At 36.7% G+C, this 26,115-nt stretch overlaps 1 protein-coding gene across 1 annotated transcript in view; it reads left to right on the top strand.

Moving 5' to 3' along the window:
• Nucleotides 1–1,372: 1,372 nt before the first annotated feature.
• Nucleotides 1,373–26,115, top strand: part of LOC138696191 (homeobox protein B-H1-like) — a 189,205-nt gene continuing 164,462 nt past the window's right edge. The window contains exon 1 of the mRNA XM_069820817.1: nucleotides 1,373–1,843. Within this exon, the coding sequence (XP_069676918.1) occupies nucleotides 1,510–1,843 (334 nt within the window). The 5' untranslated portion in view covers nucleotides 1,373–1,509. The remainder of the gene's footprint in view (nucleotides 1,844–26,115) is intronic.

Raw genomic sequence — 26,115 nt, 5'->3', positions numbered from 1 at the left:
GGCGCGAAGTAACAGAGCAGGAAATAATGCCCCTGAAATAAATAAGTGGAAACGCCCACAAGTTCATACAGAAGTCCCTGAACTATAAAGTTCAAAATCTGAAGCACAATCTTTTTTGCAAGAAATGAAGCAAACGAAAGACTGATAATTCCTAATGCAGAAAGAGCATTGGATGAACCATCAACTTCAGGATTTGTAAACATCCAGGGGACGCGGATGTGTTCTGTCTGCGAAGAGAATTGTTGTAGATATACATGTGTGTGTCTCTTGTGAATGTTGGGTGCACGATGAATGTGTAGGTCTCACTGAGGAAAAAACTGAAGACTTTGTATGCCCAAATTGTGTTCAATACTTATATTTTTTATTGTGGGCCTTATTATCTGTCACAGTAGGATATAAGGCCCAGTGACATGATGTTAATTTTCATTGCTCACAGCATTTATGTGCCTGTTTGAATATTTATTTAAAGTAAAATATTATAGCATAACTATAAAAGTATGCTATTCCATTATTTAAAAATTGCTAAATGTCTCCATTTCAAAGAAAGAACGTTTTATTCCTTAGGTGGGCCTTACTACTCCCGGTTACCTTACTAATACTACTACTACTACTACTACTACTACTACTACTACTACTACTACTACTATTACTACTAACAATAATAAAGAATATTAAACAGAAAAATCAATATTTACACTCTCAAATAATTGTAATAGGTAGGCCCTAAGTCCTAACCATAGGTAAGTCCTAACCAATATCCTTACGTCCCGATCCACTGATTTTATAATGAAAATATTTTCAGCAAAAAAGAACTTCACATTCTAGCCTACTTGTAACTACTGTACTTAAACAACCCAGCACAAAAATTTGTGATCCGCAAAACAAGCGATGTGGAGAGAAAATGTGTGATTTCGACTTGGAGTTCAGCCACTGTCAGTTTTAGGTGGCGTCGAAGATGAGAACAAAATGCAGGAGATAGCTTTGCTCCCTTTCTACTAATACCTACCAGAAGTAAGTAGTTGTTGGATGCAATAAATTACTCAGCCAGTAATGCTTAAGGGTTGGGTTGTAGCAGTATTAATAATAATAATAATAATAATAATAATAATAATAATAATAATAATAATAACAACAATGTACGCTGAGATGGTGATAGGTAGCAGGCTGAGATTTCCCCGTGATTGCGCGTTGGTGGGAGGGGCACCTTAACAACAACGTATTCTTTAATGGTTAGGCGCATCGGTGACGTCACAGAAATCAATTAGACACGCCCCGTCGCGCACGGCCCGCGATTGGCCGGCGCGGCGCCGCGCAGCGCGATTGGCCTCTTCAGCCTGGAGATGGGCCGGGCTCGCAAGATGGCCGCCAGAGGCGCGGTGGTCGTCTGCCAGGGCGCTCAGTCTGTGAGCGGCGCACCAACGGCGAGCGCGTGAAGTGCAGTGTACCAGCCAAGTGCGATCTGCTCCAACCCGCGGGTCCGGTGATGCGCGAGTGAGTGCCGTGTGTCGGATGGTGATCGTGCTGGAGCCCAGCACGGGACGGGGTGGTGCGGGGGGAATGACGGTCGACGATATGACTATCACCAGCGGCAAGCAGGACACCTCCCCCCTCGACGATCACCACCATGTGATGCATCACCACCACCAGACCACGAGGTCGCGATTCATGATAACGGACATCCTGTCGTCCGGAGGGCCGCGGTCACCTTGTAGCTCGCCGGCGTCCAGCAGCGAGGGCCCCAGGGACCTGTCCCTGCACTGCCGAGGAGGCGAGGACAGCGACGGCCACGAGAGCGGCACGGACAGCGGTCTGCCAGGGGAGACGTCCAGCGTCTGCTCCAACGGTGAGTCGAACTCGGGAAACGTGCGCTGCAGTGAGAGGGTGTGTCGCAAGGTACAGTCCGAGGCAGGTTAACTTGTTGCCGCAATAAAATGTTTAACACATGCGGGACAGTAGAAAGGAACTAACACAAGTGAGATGGTCGGAAACTGTAGATAATGAGTAGGCCTAAGCTTAGTGAAAATGATAACTGTCGTCACAGGTAGGCCTATCATACATTAGATAGGCTACCAATAGGCGTATTGCTAACAATAAACTGGAGCAGCACAATTGAATTGAATTGTAATTTAAATTAGTAATAGGCCTATGTGACAAAGAGGCCGATCACAGAGTGATCGTAAACAAACTCTAAGGCCGATGTTTCGATTGCCACAGCTCTTGTAGGCCTATAGCTAATTTGTATCTATGTAAATAGGCTTACATATAGGCTGCGTGTGTTCCTATGAAATAGCCTACATAAAAGCTGAACCCTAAACAATTACAGAATTCTATGTAATTATGCAAAGCCAATCTTTGCTTTACAGCTGGTAGGAAATAATTTCCAACTCATTCAAATCAACGACAGGTTAAACCAACCCGAATGAAGACATAGGCTATAGGCCTAATGGAAAGTCTTTGACAAAGTGAAAATACCTGGTCAATTTGACTTAATAACTTAAACTATGAATTTTATAGTTTTGGGGTGATAATGATAATAAGACTGTATATATTTACGTAGACATTTAGCATAGACCTATAGGCTTATTAGGCCTACCAGAGATTTTAATTGCACAGTTAATTCAGAGTGGGAATACTGAAATATTTTAAGCAAAATTCATGCATTTTCCTGAGGCTAATAAGCAAAATTATAACTTTGAGACAACAGCCGAAATTGAACCGAGAACCGTACACCATTGTTTCGACGTCTCTTACAATCAGAAAACACTGACCACAAGACTCCGTGATTAAGCTCGTAGCGGTTTTGTTAAGGATCACAAGAAACAGCTGGCAAGTCAGTAACCTCGCAGGTCAGCAGATTGTGTGGAGAATAATTGAGATAAGCCGAAGCGCGGTCATGCTCCTCCTCCACATTTACATTTCTGCTGTTTTCCGTTGTCGTCGTGGAGAATGCCAAGCTTCCTTACCGGCACTCAGCTTGTAGCTTGTACTGTACAAGAACAGCTTTGTTTTTGTTTTCAGTAACGATAAGAAGGAAAAGAGTGCATTTACCGTGAGACGCATTTCCTAAGTTCAGGAAATGACAAATCTCTTCATGCACCCTATTCTCCCCTTGAGCACCCTTATCTGCCCCACGATCATGGCGTGCTGTCACGAGGGTTGAATGGCGGCAATTTGGTTATGCAGGGGAGTCGCCTGCGTTACACAGAATCGGCGTTAAAATAACGCTAGCACTAATCCACATGCCATTTCTCAAACGCTAACCGCATTGCCGCTTTGTTTGGCTCCAAGTCCTCAAGTGCGTGAATATTTCATAGCGCATACTGCCCACCCTCCCCCTTCTCTTTCATTGCAACTACTCCTTAACATAGGCCTACATTCAGAAAACATGCGTAATGACAGCAGATAGGTCTACTTCTGCTCAGTCTTTCCTGTTAAATACTTTTAGGTTCTTTTCGTGTAAATTTTGGTTAAATGCGTTACAATTCTACCCAAAAAATTAGCCTATGATGCCTAAAATTATATGCCTATAGTCCTAGTAGAGTCTTCTTTCCTTTAGACAGAAACAAGAAATGAATATAATATGGTAATTGTTGTTAAATAAAACACAGTAATTAGTTATTTACTGGTGATATTTGTTTTGTTTAAATGTTAGGCTTATAGATTTATTTCAAATAGGCCTAGATCACCAAAAGAAATAAAAATCGGGATATTACGTGGAATTTTATTTCTTTATTTGGTGGATTTACAGTATTTCTACTGGCAGAGTTAAGGTAGTTAAGGTCATAAAGCCTTCTCTTCCACTCAACCAGTAGACTATAAGAACAATAGCAAATATAAATGAAAATGACATAAATACAGGAAGAATATAGGTACAATTAATAATAATAATAATAATAATAATAATAATAATAATAATAATAATAATCATAATAATAATAATGACAAAAATAATATGAGCAAAATGAAAACAAGTTTAGTTACATGTAATTCTAAGGATCAAACAATTACAGCAATGTGAATGGAAGTAATTATTAAAATAATAAAGAAAATTTATATAGGAAAAGTAAAAATCATAAATTAGAAAAAAATGTGTTTTAGGAAAGCTCACAGTCTAAGCAGTCTATTTCACAATCGGGTTTTGAAATTAGTAAATGTCTGACAGCCCTTCAAGATATGAGGTAGGGAGTTCCGATGACGAGAAATTGAAACGGTGAATGATGAAGAATATCGGGAAGTGTTATGATGAGATATAGGCCTACTTAATGTACCGGTGATCTGAGGTCGAGTAGCCTATTTAGGATATGATTAGAGCATAAATACACAAGATGGAACGACAGATAACTTGGGGTTGACTTCAACGAGTTAAGTTGCAGTCTCTGTCATGGGGGTCTGATCCTTCATATTTGTTTGTGATGTCATGTTACTTCTTATGTAGCCTGGCATATAGGCCCCTGGCATGGTATCGTGCCCACTTAGCGGGAGTCCTCCGAGTGTCCGAGCTTAAGATGCACCCGATAAGACGCGACGGTAGGATACCTACGCTAAAGAAATGGAATAAAATATTGAACAAAAAAAACTGGAACCTACTGTCGAATTGAGTAACCTGCCGTATGTTTCCCGGGGGCAAAGACGGTCAGAGCGTGGTTCCGGCCACACCACGCATTCTAGTGCCGATGTCATGAAACCATGAAGCTTTACCTCCATGCCACCCATGCTCTTTCATGGCGTGTAAGAGGGATACTTTTACCCTGTTATGAGAAAAATAAGTCTATCGTTGAGGTTGTTCCTTCCAAACCCTTTGAATCTCGACGTCGAGATTTGCTATAATTAGAGGTTTGTTCCTGGGCGCAGTGTTTCTCTATGTTAGCTGACTTGAGATTCTTTGCGAAAGGTTTTCACATGCTAATTATTATTTTCGGATTAATTTTTATTAGACTGTGTCATTAAATACAAGAATTCGGTCATGAAGTGACTCCAAACGATGCACATCAGCTTGTTAACTAGCTAGCTTCAAGACAACATCTTGTCACAAAATTTCAAAGAAGATTGGACCCTAAAATCTCACCGCTAATCTGCGATCAAAAAAGCGAAAACCGGCTAAGTTACAAAATGAGAGTACAACAATGTCGTTCACGCTGTAAGTTAGAACAAATAGGCTACATAATCGTTGAATTCGGGATCAATATCCAGCAATCGAAAGAGGATATTTAGCGCCCTCCCAAACGAATTACGTGTTTATCCCTTGTCTTCTGTGTGTTCTTCATTGTCTCAGCTGGTGTCACACAGACGTGGATCAATGAAAATAACCTGGAAGATTTCTTGCCATTATAGACCTATCTTGAAGTAGATGATGATGATGGCGACGACGTTTACGACAATAATAGTACTTATTCATTTGTGTGGCTAAAGTTTGGAGAAAACTGAACACGCAGTGGTTAGTATTACGGAATCTTGAAGACGCCGGCTAATGCAAGGAGAGTTCATCATATTTTCCCTCTTTAAACCATCCACTAGAGTGAAACACTGTCACTGTCTTTAGGAAGTCTTGCATTAAAGTCAGGCCAGATTTAATCCCAGAAAGCGTAAACAATAAGAAAACAAACATATAGTCAATATTTCTAGCTGACAGCCTACTGTGGAAATTATCCCAACCTGTCAAACAGTCTGATAAATTTCCAACATTTAGGCTATTCAGCTTAGTGATAAGGAATCTATATTCGTATTGAACGTTAGGCTTAGCCTATAGGCTACTATTATTCATAAGATTGTAATGCTGGGTCTATAACCCCTGTGTCTCATTGCCCTCAAATGTTGAAATAATGTAGAAAATAAGATAAAAATTGAAACTCTCAAGAAATTATAGCCTATAAAAAGATAATGAAATAAATTTTGCGAACTATAAAGTTGTAAGTAGGCTTATTTCCATTGTAAATTTAAGTTTTTACTTCCGATCATTTTAAATTAGGAGACAGCAAGATGATAGCCTACGAAATAATGATGGAATGAGCACGACAGTGAAAACTGAAATACTCATAGGAAATCTTCCTCGTATCTTGTTTGTGTTTATTTATTCATCAGTTATAAAGTTAAACAATTATTTCGCTGATAATTTAAATTAACTTTAGGACTAGTCTATAATTAAGTAAATTTGAATTTTATGACATTGATAAGACAAAGCGAAAAGATACACAGGATCAGTATAATTAGTCGTATGGACGCATAAATGATGTTTAGCCAGCGAAAATTTGCGGAGATGTTGTAACGAATGTCAAGATTAAACTTATCGGCGTGGAAATGGACTGCGATGCTGAAAAATTAAACTCTAAGGCTTCATTGAAATAGGCTGCACGTTTTTAACATCAATTAACTTATTATTGTATTTTTGTACCTAAGTTATATCCAGCATGGGGAACCCTATTTCACCCGAAGATACGTTAGAGTTTAAGTTTAAGACATAGCAATTTATAGCCTAAGTACTATATAGACTACATGCTAGTGAACTAAACTAAACCTATAGGCTATGAGTATGCAAGTTTAGAAAGAAACAATACATAAAATAACTAACACCATTACAGAGAATCGCTAAAACATCTAGGAATGCTTAGGCTAATTAAGTGCTATAGTCTATACAATGAATAGTGACACGGAAGTTCTGTATACACTGAATTAATATGCTGGTTTTCTATTTGCACTGAACTGATACGTTGAGTTACTGTGTACGCTGAAGTTCACGATACACTATGTCGATCCCTTGAAGTTCTTTATACACATATATCTGATACACTAAAATTCTATATAGGCCTACACGTACACTGATTTTATCCGCTAAGTTCTTTATATACAATATTAATATAGCCTACATTAGAAAATCTTTAAATAACACTTTATCGTAAAATAGATTCCATTAACGTATGCCCAAAATTTGCTTGGGTATTTTCCATTGTCTGTCTGAACACTTATGCTTAGGCTATAGCCAATTTTTCTGACGATTCGGCGAATTTTGTTCATATTGAATATCCACGAGTTAATCAATTCCGAAACTACTCAGATGAAATGAATTTTTTATTCCAGGTATTACACGAGACTGTTTAGAAATGACGCAAAATGGTGTTTTATTCCAAATCGGCCTACAATACTTTCTCTTTCTCTTCCTCGCTTTCTCTCTTCCTCAAGGGCTAGGTCGTCGTCTGCGCCTGTTAAAATTTCATACAGTAGTCTATAATGAAATAAACAGTGAGGGACTTCAATAGGCCTAGATATGAGCCTAGTCCTTGACAGACTAGGAAAATGAAGAAGACGATGTGCGGATATGAACCATATGTCTGAAGAATATACGGTTCAGAAAACTGTTACCTACAGCTAAGTCTATTTTATTATCTTGACTCGTAGAGACTATTTAAAATCGATAACTCTACTTACTAACATGTTAGCTCTCATAGTGCGCACATGAATCAGTTACACAATTTAAGATTAGCTTAAGCCACTGACACATCTCACAAGTGCAGAGAAGCATTCATGTCCCCAAGGTGCGCTTGGACGTAGGTTCATATCCTCCTTGAACTAATTACCTGGCTGAAATTTTCTCAGCTTTTCCCCTACTGTAAGGCAAATGTCAGGTAATCCCATGACGAATTTTCGAACTTATCTCTTCAAAAACACAATTTCCTATTTCTCCGACTGTATAAAGTAAGTTGATAAAGCGTCGTTGTATAACTTCACAGATTATAAAAAAAGATAGCCTAAGTCTAGCCTTTGTGTGTAAGCCTAAGTAGGCCTAGACCTACCGCAACTTGAGGTTAATCGATATGTAGATTTTCATCACCTAGGCCTACATTGCTGTAAGGTCTACTGATAACAGGACAAAAGTATAATCAGCAGAGCTAGGAAGTTGGTGTCAAAACTGTTAAGTTGTATGAGCTTGGACTAGGCTATATCTCTATTGAATGAAAAGTCTAGTAGCGCAGCTTTCAATGTCAATGAACCAGAACGACAAACATGTAGTACAGCCGGGTGGTAACCAAATATGTGCTCCAATCATCCATGGCCTTAGATCTAGAAAATAACAAACGATTAACATAAAAAAAAACAATAATTTGTAATTGAGGGCCGTGTTTGCAACACTTGCTAGCTGCAAAATTTGCAAAATTGATATTTTGGTGGATTCGTTAACATAAAGCAGGCCTCTACACGATGTTAAAGTTATCTTAGTAAAATTGCATTATTTCTCTTCATTGTAGTGTGTCAAAGGTGTGATGGTTGCACCTATAACCTACTTGTCTCCATTTAGGTTTTTGTGTCTCCTGTAAAATTTAGTTTTTTCAGTTAGCAAGTTTTGCAAAAACGGTCCTCAATTGTAAACTTCGTAACTCTGTTGTCAAAAAATCTGAAAGTTAGGATTTATGAAACAATTATATTACCGGTTGTTCTTTATAGTTGTGAAACTTGGACTCTCATTTTGAGAGAGGAACATAGGTTAAGAGTGTTTGAGAATAAGGTGCTTAGGAAAATATTTGGGGCTAAGAGGGATGAAGTTACAGCAGAATGGAGAAAGTTACACAGCACAGAACTGCATGCATTGTATTCTTCACCTGGCATAATTAGGAACATTAAATCTAGACGTTTGAGATGGGCAGGGCATGTAGCACGTATGGGCGAATCCAGAAATGCATAGGTATAGGGTGTTAGTTGGGAGACCGAAGGGAAAAAGACTTTTGGGGAGGCCGAGACGTAGATTGGAAGATAATATTAAAATGGATTTGAGGGAGGTGGGATATGATGGGAGAGACTGGATTAATCTTGCTCAGGATAGGGACCAATGGCGGCTTATGTGAGAGCGGCAATGAACCTCCGGGTTCCTTAAAAGCCAGTAAGTAAGTAAGTAAACTTCGTAACTCCTAATCTAAAATATTTTACCCATACATATCAAAGTAACATACAAAGTATGCAATTATGAATCTAGCATCATTATAACAAATAACAATGAACATTTTCATTTTATCAAAAGAAATACTCCTTTTATCTTCAGAAAAAAATAAAAACAATGTTTATAGAATACTCTGAAAATATTCGTTCTACGTCACAAGAAGTTACTGAAGCAAATATGAAATATGATACAATATTTCTTACTATCATCGGGTGAACAACAACTTTGTATCTCGTATGTGACACACAATATTAAACCCATAATTGTTTTCAAGAAAATTTTTCATTTGTAGGCTATTGCAATGACAGCTAGGAAGTTCGTATCGTAATTCGTATGTTGAGCTTGGACTGTAACGCAACCGAATGCATAGCAGCACGAAACGTCGACGTTTAACGAAGAATAATCCGGGGAAAAAATAAACGTGTCACACACTCCTGTTTGCATAATTATTTAATAACAGATGAGTTAATTTTTTGGAATCATGCATATTATTAATATTATGTAAATAATACAATATACTAACAGAATAGCTCACTTTGTTCAGAACCTAAAGTATTAATATAAATTAACAATATTTTTCAAACTATTCACGACTGTACACAACTCCACAGAATGCCACTAACTTATGCGTTGTTTGTGAAATGCGTATCGTCTGTCGCGAGCGGGAACAGGGCGGGGCGCGGGTGACATCTATAGTCCTCTCTGTACTCAACTGAAATGTAGACTAATGTTTTTATACGAACTTCCTATCTAGATAATCAGTATTAGATAGTCATAGTAATAAGCTTATTATTATACATAAATCAGTTGCGCGATAACCCATGAAGGTTCAAGGAATACCAGCCAACTGCTGACCTCAAGTTCACATGACTCAGCAGAGGTGAACGATCATCCAACCGGTACGGGAGTAACGTGCAGTTAGCATGATGATTCTCAGCCGTTATAGCTGGCATGCGAAACCGGATTTTGCTATTCACTGTAGCTTCCCAAATTCTTTACGATGCAGTGTGGACACCGGTTCCATACACTGGCCGAAATCTCACGAGAAAATCTCATTTCCATGAGGACTCTAAATCACACAGCTAAGGTGGAGGATCAATAATTACTCAGATAAAAAGTGGTACGTAAGGGTCGTTTTGGAAGATATCGATACTTTTAAGAAAAGTAGCCATTGCGAGCACTATTCCTAGTGAAAAAAGTTCGAACTAGCCTATATGGTATTTGTGTTGACTGTGTTTGTAATGCCCGTGTAAGTGAATCTCGTGGCTTCAACTTGTGTTTTACGTTCATAGAAGGCAATAAACACAATAAATGTGAGTTATACTTTCCTTTTCAGTCATGAAATAATAATATAGGGCCTCCATCTTTAGTTTATTGTCCTTTGATTGAATGTGCGTGATCTCAGTAGATGCACAAATTATTGCATATACATTTTTCAGGTTAGTAAAGGCGCCGAAATGATTACCCTCAAACAGCTATCTTTACTTCGGATGTGCTGTGATCTTTTCAATGAAGATGTAGCCTATCTCAGGAAGATTTCGACATTAGGGCCTATGTTTTGGAGAGTTCTCGTTATGTGTCGAGTTCCCGCTGATTTGGTCTTTCTTAGACGACCTGGGGGGCTATCTCTATCAAAATATTTGCGTTTCTGATCTTAGGAAAGTTGCAATCCTTCATAGAGTTTCTTAGTGCCACTTTGTCCGTCTATTTGTTGTTCTCTCTGTGTGTCTGCCTGCATGTATGGAACTACTCATCTTCCAATGAACCAATTTTAATTAAACTTTAGTATATTTTAATTTTTATTGATATCGGACAAACAGGAAAATTCACAAACATGGAAGATCAATTAGTTCTGCATATCCTTCGCTTTGATTCTAAACACTATATGGATTAACAATAAACGACGTAAAAGAATTGACTTTCTGTCGTATTGCAGGAGAACATGTTTGAATAGGCTACGATCTGGTTCTAGCCGAAAATTGATGTGAAATTCGCGTTGAAGAAATTACTACTCCCCCAACAACACCACGGACACCATCTACGCAAGAACGTTTAGGATTGCCTAATTCCTCATCTACTGATACTTCCTTTGAAGAATTGTCGCCAGTTCCGCTGCTAACTACCATCAGCTAGCAAAAGAGTGAGAAAAACTGCAACACTCAGACGTAATAACGTATGTAAAGTAGACTATAGGAAACAGCTGAAGAAGACTAAACAACAAAATAAATTAGGCTTTCCCACAGATGGAAGCCATCTAGGTCTAATACATGGTGTGTAGGGGGACGACGCTAGTACATCAAACAATCTGGACAAAACAAAAAAAAAAACCTATTGTGCCGCATGTACTGGGTATTACTACGATGACAGTGCTAGAGAACTTTGTGTTCAGTGTGTTACAGAATGCCAAAAATGGTTTCATGAGGCATGTGTGAAAAATGGCACAGATGAAAAATTCACATGGACCAACGCGAGTAAGAGTATTATAAAGTATTTAGGTATATTTCAGGAACAATAAGTAGCCTATGTTGTAAGCTAAATGTTGGGTTTAAAGTGTTTCCAATGATTGTCATACTATGTCGAAATCTCTCCCATTATGGGAGAAGTCGACACTTCGGTATCGATTTATATTTCCTTTCAAATACAGAGATATAATATGATCAAATTGGCACCAGATACCCTATGTGAAATATACGGAAAACATGTTCATGCTTTGTTAGGGAAAGAAATTAGAATAAAATTTGCATAAATTAATCCAAAATGTAATATTTTTTTCTTACCGTGTGAAGATGTCTCTAAACGACTCCTAAATAATGTAAAACCAAAGTAATAGGCAAAGGAAAAAAAGTAACATAGAGCAAGCTGTAAGGAATAGAGAGAGTAGGCTTACACTAGCAACGCCAGCTTTATTTTAAAGCCAATCTGACGATATAAATGCAACTTTTTTCATCTTCTTTATTTAGCAACATTGTACATTTTGTAAACAAGCCTCCTAAGATGTCTGACGTTTATTTACCTTGCAGTCATTTTTGATAGAAAGCATGTCGATGCTATCCTACTCATCAATTTGTATCACTTATTATCCAAGCTTGGATCAAGTATCAGTCCTTGCTAATAAGAAGGCATTCCTCGTTTGGCCCGTTTAGTCAAAGAAAAGTGTGGTGAAAAATATTTAAGGAACTTTACTGTAGAAAGTTGTAAATATTTGTGTATAATAGAAATGGCTTCATTATTAACAATGGGCCTCAAACAGCAAGGATTCGTAAATTTTTTAAACACTTTTAGTGGTTTAGTTGGACCGGAACACACAGAAACGCCGTCCCGGAAAATAAAAATGAATGCATATCGAAAACATGAAGATGCCAAACTTGAGACTCAGTACAAGAGTTTATCTGACGATTGCTAAATTAATAAGATGTGTAGGTCTACCTGTAAATATTTTTTTCCAACTAAGTCACAGAAAATATAATTAGACTAGATCTATAAAAAATTAGTAGAGAAATTCTTTCAACAGAAAGCAATAGCTGTTTTAGTTAGGGCTACTGCGTACAATATACGCCTACATCGACAAAGTAGCCTATATTTATCATTTGCACGCCACCGTTTGTTAACCAAACAGTCACTTTTCGGAGGTCTGGTTATTGCCATGTTCATCTTATCATTTCTTATCGTAAACGTTAATTTGAGCTAGAAAAATCAATCTACCGGTAATTTAATAATATTATTTTCTATCCAGTAGCCTTTAAACATTTCTTTTTAACTTGCCACGTATATTCATAGGTGTTAATAATCAAAGTTTTTATACTATTGTTATTAAATAGGAAGAATAAAAGAAAATATTAAAGTAGCTACACTGACAATAATTAGGGTAATACTATGCTTTAACAAGCTTAGGCCTAATATCTTCATTGCATCTTTACAATTAGATAATTCTTAGCAATGCTGTAAGGAAAATAAATTTGCGACGTTGAATACCGATGCATAAATCGATTACATGGGCGCCTCTTACTTGCCTTCAGTTTAAGTAGACTACGATTTGCTTTTATTGAACAGTTCATTAAATGAAGTTCCAATATATTTTCCCAGAGTAAGAACGAAAGAGAATCTACACATTATAGGCAACAATCAGAGCCGGTATATGGTGAAAGAGATTGTAAAGTTTGCTGTTCACTAATTTAATGATGCAGAGTAGGTAATTAATTTGGACGTTTTTATTTCTATGTTGACAGGCCTAGTCATGCTTTTAGCAGGGCTCGCCCTTCACTCACGTTCTTGGACTTCCTTCCCTTAGCTCAACGAACGCACGGTTGTTCTTTTGTGGCGTCGGATATGAAATCATTTAATTATTGCTGTTAAAGTTATGTAATCTAAGTACTCCAATAGTTATGTCAGAGGTAGAGATGGGAACGATAATCGGTTTTTACAAAATACCGATATTTTCGTTTCGATATAGCGACATAGGCCTATTGGTATCGAAATATAATATTGGTTTTCTTATAAATTTATCGTTTTTTTTTTGTGGAATTATCATCATTATGAACAACAACAAAATCCACACTAGACAACTCCGATTATTCCCGAGAGATGGCGCTAATGAAGGTGGACAGTTACATAAATGTGCAACCTCACTCAATACCTTGTTCTAATTGGCTGGACTGGAATTCGGATTCGAACTGTTTAATATACAGCACCAAATTCAAAATGCAACGTGTGCGAACGTGAGACAGACGGGACGTTTATCTACTACTGTTTTAATATTATTATTAATATTCTCCAAGACAGGAGCGACTCCCACCCTGAAAGGGAACCGTCTGACATCAGAACGGGTATCAAAACTTTTATTTATATATTCTGAAATGAAAGGATTTAATACCGATGCTACATTTGTTTACGGCTATGATTTCCATGTGCAGTCTAGTACTTGCATTCTGTTTTCTTATTATATCTCTTAGCCTAGTGCATAAAAATTCTATCCTTATCATCATCACCATTCTTGTTTGGAATGTCGGAGTGTAACAATAACTTGCAATGGGAACTTACTACAGAAGGATTGTATCACATCAACTGTGAGGTTTGTTAAAATTTGTAACATTCTAAGTACGGTTTACTTACAAGTTCTGTTTATTTACATTTTAAAATGATTACGTTGTTATATAGAAAAGAACATTATATCCTATATAAAATTAGAATAATTAAATCGTGTTCCAGTATCAAATACTCAACCATGTAGAGTTCATTTAACTCTTTCCCACTATATCATTTAAGGTCATCTTATCTACACCATAATTTTGATTTAGGTTAGGACCTACATCATATGGTATTAAACATGTATTGTTTATTGTTACAATTTTTCATTTATGCTTTTGACTGTTACGATGTTAATTTCAATGATAAAAAGAATATTAAAATTTAAGTAATTTTATTGTAATACAGTAAAAGTACACTTGAAAATGCAATTTGCTTATGGAAAAGCGATATATCGATAATCGTTCGATATATCGATATATTTTCTGCAATATATATCTATTATCGAAATTAGGTTCGCAATATAGGCCTATTGCAGTATCAATATATCGGTATTTAATTTATTTCCTCCATCACTAGTCGAAGGTTCAACGAAGATACCCGGCTCCATGGGACAATGGACAGATAGGGATCCATAGCCTATAGCCTACCAGTAATTATCGTGTTTCCTAGGCAGATCTGCGAACCTGCACATACTGCAGGCGATGGATTGATATTTCAGAATCAAAGAAACAAATCTCTTGACTTCATTCGTAAGAAAGAAGCAGCGAATTTTAACAGAAAAAAAAACTACATAGGCCTATGTAAGAAATCCAGCAAAGAAGAACTCATAATCTAACTAATTTCCTTCGTGAACCGAGGGAAAGTTGAATTCGCACGACTGATTATGGAATAGAAGAACGCGGATTCGATTCAGGGCCCAAGGAAAATTATTTTCTTTTAGCTGCAACTTTATAGAAATCTATATTTTCTCGAATGTCTATTATTTTGTTGTCCTTAAGGCGACAGGAGCACGTTGCTTCTTGTATGAAGACCAAGGAAACATGGAATGTTTACCTCGCTGCTTGACATCAGATTTTCCTCACGCCGACTTTCTCTATGGGCTAAGGAGAATGTAATAAAGTCATAAACTCATCAAATCATCTTCACCACCATCATCAACATTATCAACATAAGCAATTATCATCATCAACATCATCATCGCTATCCTTCTTCAGGCGTTAGATGTCTATTTATAGCTTATCCTGTAATTAGGCCTATTCTAGCCGTCTAAGGGTACGTACACGTTGGAGCAACGATAAACTATAAAAGAAACGAACTAGCGACGCTTTGGTATTTTCAAAGAATCAAGTGTTCATATCGGAGCAATAAGGACGCGGAAAGCGAACATCTTGGTTTATCAGTAGAAGATATTCTATACATCCACTTAATGAAAGAAGATATGTAGGAGATATCAGCTGCTAGGTTCAAGGTTCATATAACTTGAATATGTACAAAATTGAACCCTTTTCTCATTCCAAAGGTAGTATAAATTTATTATGACGTGATTGGTTCGTGATTACGTATCACGAATAAATGCACAACTGATCAATTTTTCAATATCTATGATAATTAATTTAATATGGCTGAATAATAATAAATCGATAAATATTGGGATGCATTGATAGCCACCGGTCATTATACAGATTAATATTATCTTAATCAGAGATCATATGAACGACAAGAGCGAAGAAAATGGAATTTTTATTTTTCGTCGCTTTCATCGTTTAGGCCTATCCTTGCTTTTATCGTTAGGCCTACTCCAATATGCACACCGCAATGACAATACATGCTTCAGTTTTCTCTGTTTCTTTTATTGTTTATCGTCGCTCCAACGTGTACGTAGTCTTAGCCTATAGGCCTACATTTGCTTATAGTTTTGAGATTGTAGAATTTATCGCGAAATTTTCATTTATTGTACGTGGAATATTTATTTACATAGGTTCATGATATTTTATTTTATTAGGAAGGCTATAATTATTCAATTTAAATGTCTTCAATAAAATCTCGTTACTCTCTCTGTTTCTTTGCTTATATATTTTTTTTGTATACTACGATAGTTTTAAAAAAATACAGTTGCTTCGAGTCCGCTCTTGTATCTTTAATTTATTATCTATATTTTACTCGCAAACATTAATAGGCCTATAACAATTTCAGAATATACATTACTTTACCATTATTGTGAAAACTAAATTTATTAGATTCTATTTTGATTAGGTATTTTCATTAAAACACAGCTCTACACACGTAGATCCTCGTTCTATTAATAGTTTCTATTCTCGTTATGGTAATACTGAGTGAAAGTGTAGAAGCCCTAGGTCTAACTGATACTCGGAAGGGAGGTGCGCTAGCTGCTGCAATGCTGCGCTGTTCGTGGATTTATGGACAGGAGTCACGTCACGTGACAGGGCAGATTATCAGGGAAGGAAATATTTGTGTTTGCATTGTTGGCCGAGCCTGCTACCGCACAAAGTAGGCAACGCACGCGGGAACAGTCGAGCAGCGCGCGGCGACTCCACCGACTGTCAGCACACACTTCATCATCGGGTCCTTCAGCAATTCCATCACAGACACTGTGCTGACTTACTGAGGCACACTCAAGTGTGCGCTGGGTTAGGGCTTTGAATTAGCGCGTTAAGGACAAGTGGGTATTCGACCCTATAGCCTATAAACACGAGGAAATTCTGGACTTTAATATCTACTTTAGATGGCTTCATATTCATACCCGATTCACAATCACAGGTTCTTAGGTCTCCCTTCAAAATCGTAAAACTGATTACGTATAACGTGTAGGCTTTGCTATAGCACTACCTGATGCTTCTTCTGAGAATAAACGTTTTAATGGAGATAGGTTTGTAGAAATGACAACTTCAATTTTATTATTGCGATGTACCGAAGTATATTTCCGTGCAGGAATTCTGCGTTATCATATGATGAAGCGAAGCTTAAACTGAGAGGATTCAATCCGGCATCGGAATTGGAATCCGGTGTGGCTTAGTGGATAGAGCGCCAGCACGTAGAGCTGAAAACCCGGATTCGGATCCCGGTGCCGGAGAGCAATTTTCTCCGCTCCACGGATTCTTCATCAACTTCAATTTTGCAGATAACTAAATTGTGATATCTAGATGATATAAAATGTCAATTGCAAAATATCATTGATTTTACATTTAATAAAACATCAAATTAAGTTACTGTATTTCGAAAGTATGCATAAAGAGAACTAAGGTAAATGGCATTTTAGGGTTCTAAATCTGTTAGAGAGAGAAAAAATAATAAAAGTACTGCAAGTAAAATGTGAAATCTTTCGCTTACTTACGATATAAGTTTAACATCTTTTATGACGATAATAAAACTTTTTGAATTTAGATAAATGCTGTAGCTATATACGGAAAATCTAACATACTAAAAGTAGTGTAGGGTAAAGTTGCCTAATTCCGTGATTTTTTTTTTTTTTTTTCACTGAATGTCACGGGATTGCGTATCTTCCTAGGAATTTCACCGGTGCCTCAAAAGTACGCGAAAGATATACTATTTCGAGAAAGATGTCTGACGCTATTGTCGAACGACAAAGCTTTGACTGACATTCAATTTAAAAAAAAAGTATCACGGGATTAGGAGTATCACGGAATTGGACAACTTTACCCTATAGGTAGGCCTAAGTCTAGGTAGCCTACTAATAGTATACGCCCTAGAAGCACCCAGAGAAATAGTGTAAAAGAGACTGTCATTCCAGCACTATTTTTTTGTTGTGAAAATCGAGTTCTGAAAGAAGACCAATGAAGAAATGAACGGTAGAAACGTGGTTTTCAGGAGCAATACCAAGGCACAAATTATTGGGAAATAAATAAAATTAAATAAAGATTTAACACAAGGACAATAGGCTATGCGTTTTGTACGTCTAATAAAATTGGAAAGATCACTTAGCGTTATCTCTTTTTTTATGCACTACACCACGATACCGAAAATAGCTAAAGAAGTGTACCCAAAAGATATGGAATCCAGGATACTATACAGAGAGTTGGAATTACCTATTTCATTTAGAGGCGGAATAGACCAATTAGTCTAGTCCATATTCATATTTGTTACTATTACTACTACTAATGATGATGATAGTGGTGGTGGTAGTGGCGGTAATTGCAGTGGTAGTTGTGGTTGTTTCAGTGGTGGTGATTATGCGATAATTTATGTAAGCCCTTTGCGTCTAACATTAATTCCATTGTCATGCTGGCGACGTGGTAATATTGCAACACAAGAAAAATAAATTATGAAGATAATTTACATATTTAATAAGATTTGTAAGAAATATAGCCTACTTAACATAAAAGACAAGGACAACGGAAGTCTAAGGAAAATAGGGCCTATCTGATTTGAAATAAAATCATTCTCAATCAAATGAAAACTTAATATTGTAAGAGGCATCACACTTCATCTAAATAATAATAATAATAATAATAATAATAATAATAATAATAGTAATAATAATAATAATAATAATAATAGTTCTTTATTTTAGGAGACAGAGTTAAGGCCGTAAGACCTTCTCTTCCCTCAACCAGCAAAAGTAGCCTCTAAGTACATACATATGAATAAACTTACAAGCTACAAAGAACACAACAATTTTATTTCGATAAAAGTTACGTGTATACAAGAGTTACTTATGAATTAAACAGTAAAATACTATGAACTATCAATTAAACAATGAAATACAAACTGTGTAGCAGAATTAAACCAAAATACATAGAATGTTAATATATTTAAAATAATGGTAGATAATATGAAGAGATTATTATGAGACAATTGTGAAAATACAGCGCTATCAGAATGCATGTCTAAAGAAAGAAGTTACCATCTCGTTTGATAAGTAAAATATATTATCTATAGGCTACCATCAAATTGAATAATGGAAAAAACAATGTGGGAAAGAAAGCAGAGCACATTTTTGATAAACTTTCGCTTGTAAATTATTTGCGAATAGATACGGAAAATATCTTGGTTTCCTTAGATACAAGATGTGAAATAGTTTGAGTCTAAAAACTAACTGACGTGATATATTTCAAATAATGTTAGATAATAGGAAGAGATTATTATGAGATAATTGTGAAAATACAGCGCTATTAGGATGCATGTCCAAAGAAAAAGTTACCATCGCATCTGATAAGTAAAATATATTATGCTCTCTATAGTCTACCTTCAAATGGAATAATGAGAAAACAATATAGGAAAGAAAGTACAGCACATTTTTTAAAAACTTTCGCTGCCAAACTTACTGCAAATAGATATGGAAAATATCTTGGGTTCCTTAGATACAAGATATGAAATAGTTTGAGTCTGAAAACTAACTGACATGATACCAGAAGAGCTTACTTGTCTATTTCAAGACCGGATGATGAGAGCGGTGATAATATATGCTGGAATGTCTGGAATAATTATAAACCGCCGCAGTAAACATCGTTACGTATTATTGAAAACTTCAAACGCCACACACGGTAATTCATTAATATTGGTATAATTACACGTAGGCTAAATAGAGTAGTTCAGTGAGAGAGTGCGTAAGAAGTGTATCTCTTGTTACAATGTTAATAACTGTGAGTTTCTTGAATAATTGGAAGGAAAAATTGTTCCTGGGCCGGGTGAGTTTCTTGTTACTAAAATAGAATTTACGTCAAAAATGTGTTACATAACACAGAAGGTAACAAATTACAGTAGAACTCCGATTATCGTCATGCTATTAACCGATGGTGGATTATCCGTCTGCCTTTCTCTCGCTTTCTTTTCTGCAGAAATATATAAAGTAGGCCTACTCTACATTGTATCAGCAGCTATTTTTTCTAGAGAGTGTTATTACAAGCCTTTTCCCTTACACAATGTGGTCTACTGCTCGAATTGTCGTGCTGTATAACTTCTGTATAAAATGTCTTCTACTGGTGTCAAAAAAATCTTGTTGTGTGAATTATCGGAAAAAGAGAGTAAATAATTGAGTGGTTTGAGGAAAGAGAAACTGTGGCTATGGATATGAGTTTTGAGTGTATAAATTGTGTAAATCTACAACATGAGACCTTCACTATTCATATCTTTCCACAGGCGTTTCCTTGCCCCTTAAAAACCCGTCGTTGACAATGAGACTTAAATTAGTGAACTTGTGATCCACTATCTAGCGTGTTAAATAAAGACCATAGAGGTAATTACCAAAGTGTAACTATTATTCACTAAACTACGAAAAATTTGTATGGTACGGATTATCCGATCTTTTCAATTAACCGTTCAACCCACCCCTTTCATTACCACGGATAATAGAGGTTCTACTGTATACTACAAGGTTCAACATTTAATAGACCTAAAAATTTGGTAGAAACTTATTTCGGTTAGCCCACTGGTTACTGTGTCTTTCGTTATCTGCTGTCAGGATTTAGCAACTATTGTGGAAGTTATTAGGCAGATGTAAATTAAAGCGAACTAAACCCAAATCACTATCAGTTACACATCAAGGAAATTGGTTTTACGTTCTCAGCTTCTAAAATTTTTCATTCTATAAGTTATATGAATTTTCTTCCTTTCCTAACTTAGCTTCCTTTCGAAAGTACAAAAACTGGAAATTCCAGAATCAAAACGTACGAAATGACATTTTTACGGGGCAGCAGTAAAATAATAGTAAAAGAACAAGACACAATCAATTTTTTTCTTTGCCACAAATGTCGCAAAATATGACGAGGACCCATCTTGGCGGAGAACATTAGCTGAAAAAACTGCGGCACGTTTCCTCTTTTAATGCTAAAGTCTGTTGTTAACATAATATATAGGCCAAGGGATCTACATCGTTTAATATCTCGTCTATAATCAGGTAAAATTATTCTTAATAATTAAGCAATAAAGGATAAGTCATTCTTATCGTTGATATAATTGCAACATAATACCATCCAGGCTAATATCCATTTAATGAGATTAACTGTTCTCCACATTTCAAGTTCCACAGTCTTCCATCTTCAACATACTCTATTCAAATTAATTTTGTTTGTAGACCTACATGAATATTTGATACAATTATTGCCTGAAGCAAATGTTCACGTCCTTCTTGCAGACTACAATTTAGGCCTCTGGATATAAACAGATAAGGCTACTGACGAAGGTTATATAGCCTAGCAGTGGAATTTGTACATAACTTACTAATAGAAATTCTTAAGTTTTCCACTGCCCTTGAATGGGAAAATGAAAGACAGTTTTCATATCACGTTCCTGTAATTGACTTTCATCCTAGGTTATACGATCTTCTGGAACAATCTAGCTCTTACCTGTGTTGCAAAACCCGAAAAGTGGTTTCCTTACTACCTTGATATCATATTGTTTGCCGCAGTTCGATTGTGTGTCGTCTCCATCTTAAATGGGCTCGGGATATTTTACAATTTTGTATTTTAGCATGGCGATGCTTTGTATAAGAAAAATTAAACACGCAGAAGAAACATTTAACAACTTTTCACATAGAAAATCGGATTATAAAAATTACAGTATATGATTTAACATGGAAAAGATTCTTACAGTATATGATTTAACGTGGAAAAGATTCTTACTTGTCGCCCTAATGCGTAAATTGGCCGAATTTATTTCATTATACAGAGTTCGCCAAAAAATGTATGCATTCTTTGTCAGACTATATCGGTATATTGATATTGTCAATTGATTTGAATTACGAGTATGTAGTAGTATGTTCTTTCGCTCAAGAGATGTCGGTACTTTCATCACGATACTGAGAAAACGAAATTGCTGGAGCACGCTTGACGTTCGAGCAGCGAAAATGCATTCTGAAGGTGATGAAATTAGTGTGGTCTGATGAGGCACAGGTTAAACTTAATGGAACAGTGAATCGGTATAACTGGCGGGCACTACTGGGCACCGGGAAATCCGCATGTTTATGTGGATAAGGCGGTCAATATACCAGGGGTTCATATGTGGTGTGGACTATCATCTAGGGGCTTAGTAGGACCCTTTGTCTTTGATGGTATTGTCACTGGAGAAGTGCACCTAGAAATGTTACGCACATCAATTTTACCAGGTGTACGTGCGCTTTATGGAGCTGATGATGAGATCTTCTACCAACAGGAGGGGGCGCCATCACACTACCACCTAGCCATACGAGCTTTCCTGGATGACAATCTGCAGGGACATTGGATTGGACATTGAGTTCCCCCCACGGTCGCCATATCTAACCCCTATGGACTCTTATTTGTGGGGAACTGTGAAAGATCAAGTCTATCAACGTAAGCCGCGCACGCAGGAGGACCTTCGCCAGGAGATTTCAGAGGCATGTGCAGCGATCTCCATTGAAACTTTGACCGACGTAGCTGCAGCGCCCGCTCGTCGTTGCGTTATGTGTCTGGCCGTAAACGGCGAACATTTTGAACATCTAAAGTAACCATGTGCTTAACTGAAGACAGTAATTCATGTGCGATCAGTATTTAAATGTAAAACAAACAAATAATTAGTTTTCGTTTCTTAAAGAGCGTATACATATTTTTGGCGGACTCTGTATTTATTGAAACCCTGAGGAAATAAATTTTCCAGTTATTAAAATGTTGTTGTCATTAACAAATTTTATGGGAATAAAATCTGGGCATCTTTTGTGTATTTCGGTGAATGTTTTTAAGCTTGATAAAATGACACGCATTCTTCAGTGTTGTTTGTTATCACAGTTACACGAAAGGAGATAAACCGCGCTTCAGACTGCTACTCCTGTCTAGAGATCGTATCTGGCGTTCAGGGCCTACTATAAAAATAAAGACACCATAGTTTACCGGAATTATCATCAGTCGTTAAGATTTCTTAAACGCAATGTCTTCCTAAAAATGCAGCTGAATGAAGAAGTGTTACATTATCTCAAGAAGCTGAATCGTCTTATTCTTTAAAATCTGAGCCTGTAGATTGGCATTCCGTCTAAAGGAAGTCATGAGACAGTTCACACTAGGTACTCTACATAAACCAAACTGAACTGTTCGGATGTCAACCTGCGATGAAGTAACACTCTAGAGCAGGTGTTCTCAACCTGGTACTCGCGAGCACCATGGTGCTCTTTTAATGACATCTGGTGCTCTAGTCAAGCGAGTGAAAAAGTGCTCGCGAGCACGAAGGCTCCTGAAGTTCCTTTTTAAATTCAAAGTATGCTGCACGAGCAGTAAAAAAAGTGTTTCTTATGTTAGAGACCTCATAGGCCTTCTCGTATTTCCTGGTGTATAATCCCTTACAATCTAGTGTGAATTTAATCAGAAACATCATGGTAATATTTACTTACTAACTTTTAAGGAACCCGGAGGTTCATTGCCGCCCTCACATAAGCCCGCCATTAGTCCCTATCCTGAGCAAGATTAATCCAGTCTCTATCATCATATCCCACCTCCCTCAAATCCAATTTAATAATATCTTCCCATCTACGTCTAGGCCTCCCCAAAGGTCTTTTTCCCTCCGGCCTTCCAACTAACACTCTATATGCATTTCTGGATTCGCCCATACGTGCTTCATGCCCTACCCATCTCAAACGTCTGGATTTAATGTTCCTAATTATGTCAGCTGAAGAATACAATGCGTGCAGTTCTGTGTTGTGTAACTTTCTCCATTCTCCTGTAACTTCATTCCTCTTAGCCCCAAATATTTTCCTAAGTACCTTATTCTCAAACACCCTTAACCTATGTTCCTTTCTCAAAGTGAGAGTCCTAGTTTCACAACTGTAAGGAACAACCGGTATTATAACTGTTTTATAAATTCTAACTTTCAGATTTTTTGACAGCAGACTGGATGATAAAAGCTTCTCAACCGAATAATAACAGGCATTTCCCATATTTATTCTGTGTTTCATTTCCTCCCTAGTATCATTTATATTTGTTACTGTTGCTCCCAGGTAGGGCCTATTTGAATTTTTCCACCTCTTCAAATGATAAATTTCCAATTTTTATATTTCCATTTCGTACAATATTCTCGTCACAAGACATAATCATATACTTTGTCTTTTCGCGATTTACTTCCAAACCTATCTCTTTACTTGCTTTAAGTAAAATTCCCGTATTTTTCCGAATCGTTTGTGGAATTTCTCCTATAATATTCACGCTATCCGCATAGACAAGAAACTGATGTAACCCGTTCAATTCCAAATCCTCCCTGTTATCCTGGACTTTCTTAATGGCATACTCTGGAGGAAAGTTAAAAAGTAAAGGTGATAGTGCATCTCCTTGCTTTAGCGCACAGTGGATTGGAAACGCATCTGACAAACTGACCCATATGGACTCTGCTAAGTTTCACTGAGACATATTTTAATTAATCGAACTAGTTTCTTGGGAATGCCAAATTGAATAAGAATATCATATAAAACTTCTCTCTCTTAACCGAGTCACATGCCTTTTTGAAATCTATGAATAACTGATAGTATGAATAACTGATAACTATGAATAACTGATGAATAACTTATACTCCCATTTCTTCTCCATTAGCTGTCGAATACAAAATATCTGATCAATAGTTGATCTATTACGCGTAAAATACACTGATGATCCCCAATAATTTAATCTATATATGGAATTAATCTTCTCGAAAGAATATTGGACAAAATTTTGTACGACGTCAACAAAAGTGATATTCCTCGAAAGTTACTACAGTTAGTCTTGTCCCCCTTCTTAATGATAGGTACGATTATGGACTCCTTCCATTTTTCTGGTACAATTTCCTTTTCCCAAATAGCAAGTATAAGTTTATAAATTTCGTTAGACAATGCGCTTCCACCCTCTTGTATTAATTCTGCTGGAATTTGATCGATACCTGAAGACTTATAATTTTTCAGATTTTCTGCCGCAATTTCGACTTCAGAAAGTGTGGGTTCAGATAAATGGCTCAAGTTTGTATTTCAATTTCGTTCCGATCATTTCTATTTGGTCTATGTATATTTAGTAGTTGTCCAAAATAGTTTTTCCATCTGTTCAGTATTGAATGAGAGTCTGCAAGCAAGTCACCATTCTCATCCTTGAACACGTTTGCCCTTGCCTGATATCCATTCTAAAACTCCTTTATGCCCTTATATAAATCTCTAATGTTTTTATTTCTACTATTTTTTTCTACCTCATTCAGTTTTTCCTTCAAGTAATCTCTCTTTTTATTCCTAGGGGAGAGTCGGGTAGTATCGGACATCGGGTAATATCGGACAGTGAGTTTCTTTCATCTACCACACGATGATAGTACCTGATTGACATGGTTACGTTTCTGTGATGTCGCATAGAGAAACGTAACCATGTCATTCAGGTACTACCATATGGTGGTAGATGAAAGAAACGCATTGTCCGATACTACCCGACTCTCCCCTAAGTGTACGATTTGCTTACCGTCTTTTATTTAATGGGAAACAAAGGATACGAAAAGACTCCAAATAGTACTGCAGAATGTTTCTCTCAGATGTGTGGCTATGTTCGGGGCAACTTATCTATACGGAAAAAATTTCTCACTTATGAAATACCTCAAGAACATAGCAAGATCGCGAATAACTATATTGTAATTCAAATGTGCATAACTTGACGTTTAGCTACAAGCGACTTCTCCTTCGACATCGATGAAATTCTGAAATTCATGTAGAAGAAAATCATTATCTTGATCTTTTAAAAATCCATTCATCTGTTTATTCATTTATTTGTTTATTTACTTATTTATTTATTAACATAGGCCTATTAAACCTATTCCATGTCATGGTATTCTCTTACTTAGTATTACATGTGGGTGGTGCTCACAATCTTCTAAAGGTTGAGAATCCTTGATCTAGAGTAAACCTCTAGAATAGGTATAGGCCTACTATTTTCTTTCTTTAACACATGGCAATGGTGTAAGAAGATTTATTATATTTGCGAGACGGAGATACTAACTGTCCTGTCTGTAATATACTATCCTTGATCCACAGATTCTTGCAAACCAAGTTTAATAAGCAGCATTTTATTACCTCTCCCTTCAAAATTCATAAATTGCGAACATGAAACAAATTCACCAACATATGAACCATCGCTTTAAATTCAATTAGGCCACTGTGAACGTATTTAGGAACCATAATTAAGCCTAAATGAATTTCTAATACCAACACAACCAACATTTTATTTTGCGAGTAGGAAAGTCAACTTTAA

Source organism: Periplaneta americana, chromosome 3 (assembly GCF_040183065.1).
Source record: "Periplaneta americana isolate PAMFEO1 chromosome 3, P.americana_PAMFEO1_priV1, whole genome shotgun sequence".
Classification (NCBI taxonomy): Eukaryota; Metazoa; Arthropoda; class Insecta; order Blattodea; family Blattidae; genus Periplaneta; species Periplaneta americana.
This window is presented reverse-complemented; position numbering and strand designations above follow the sequence as displayed.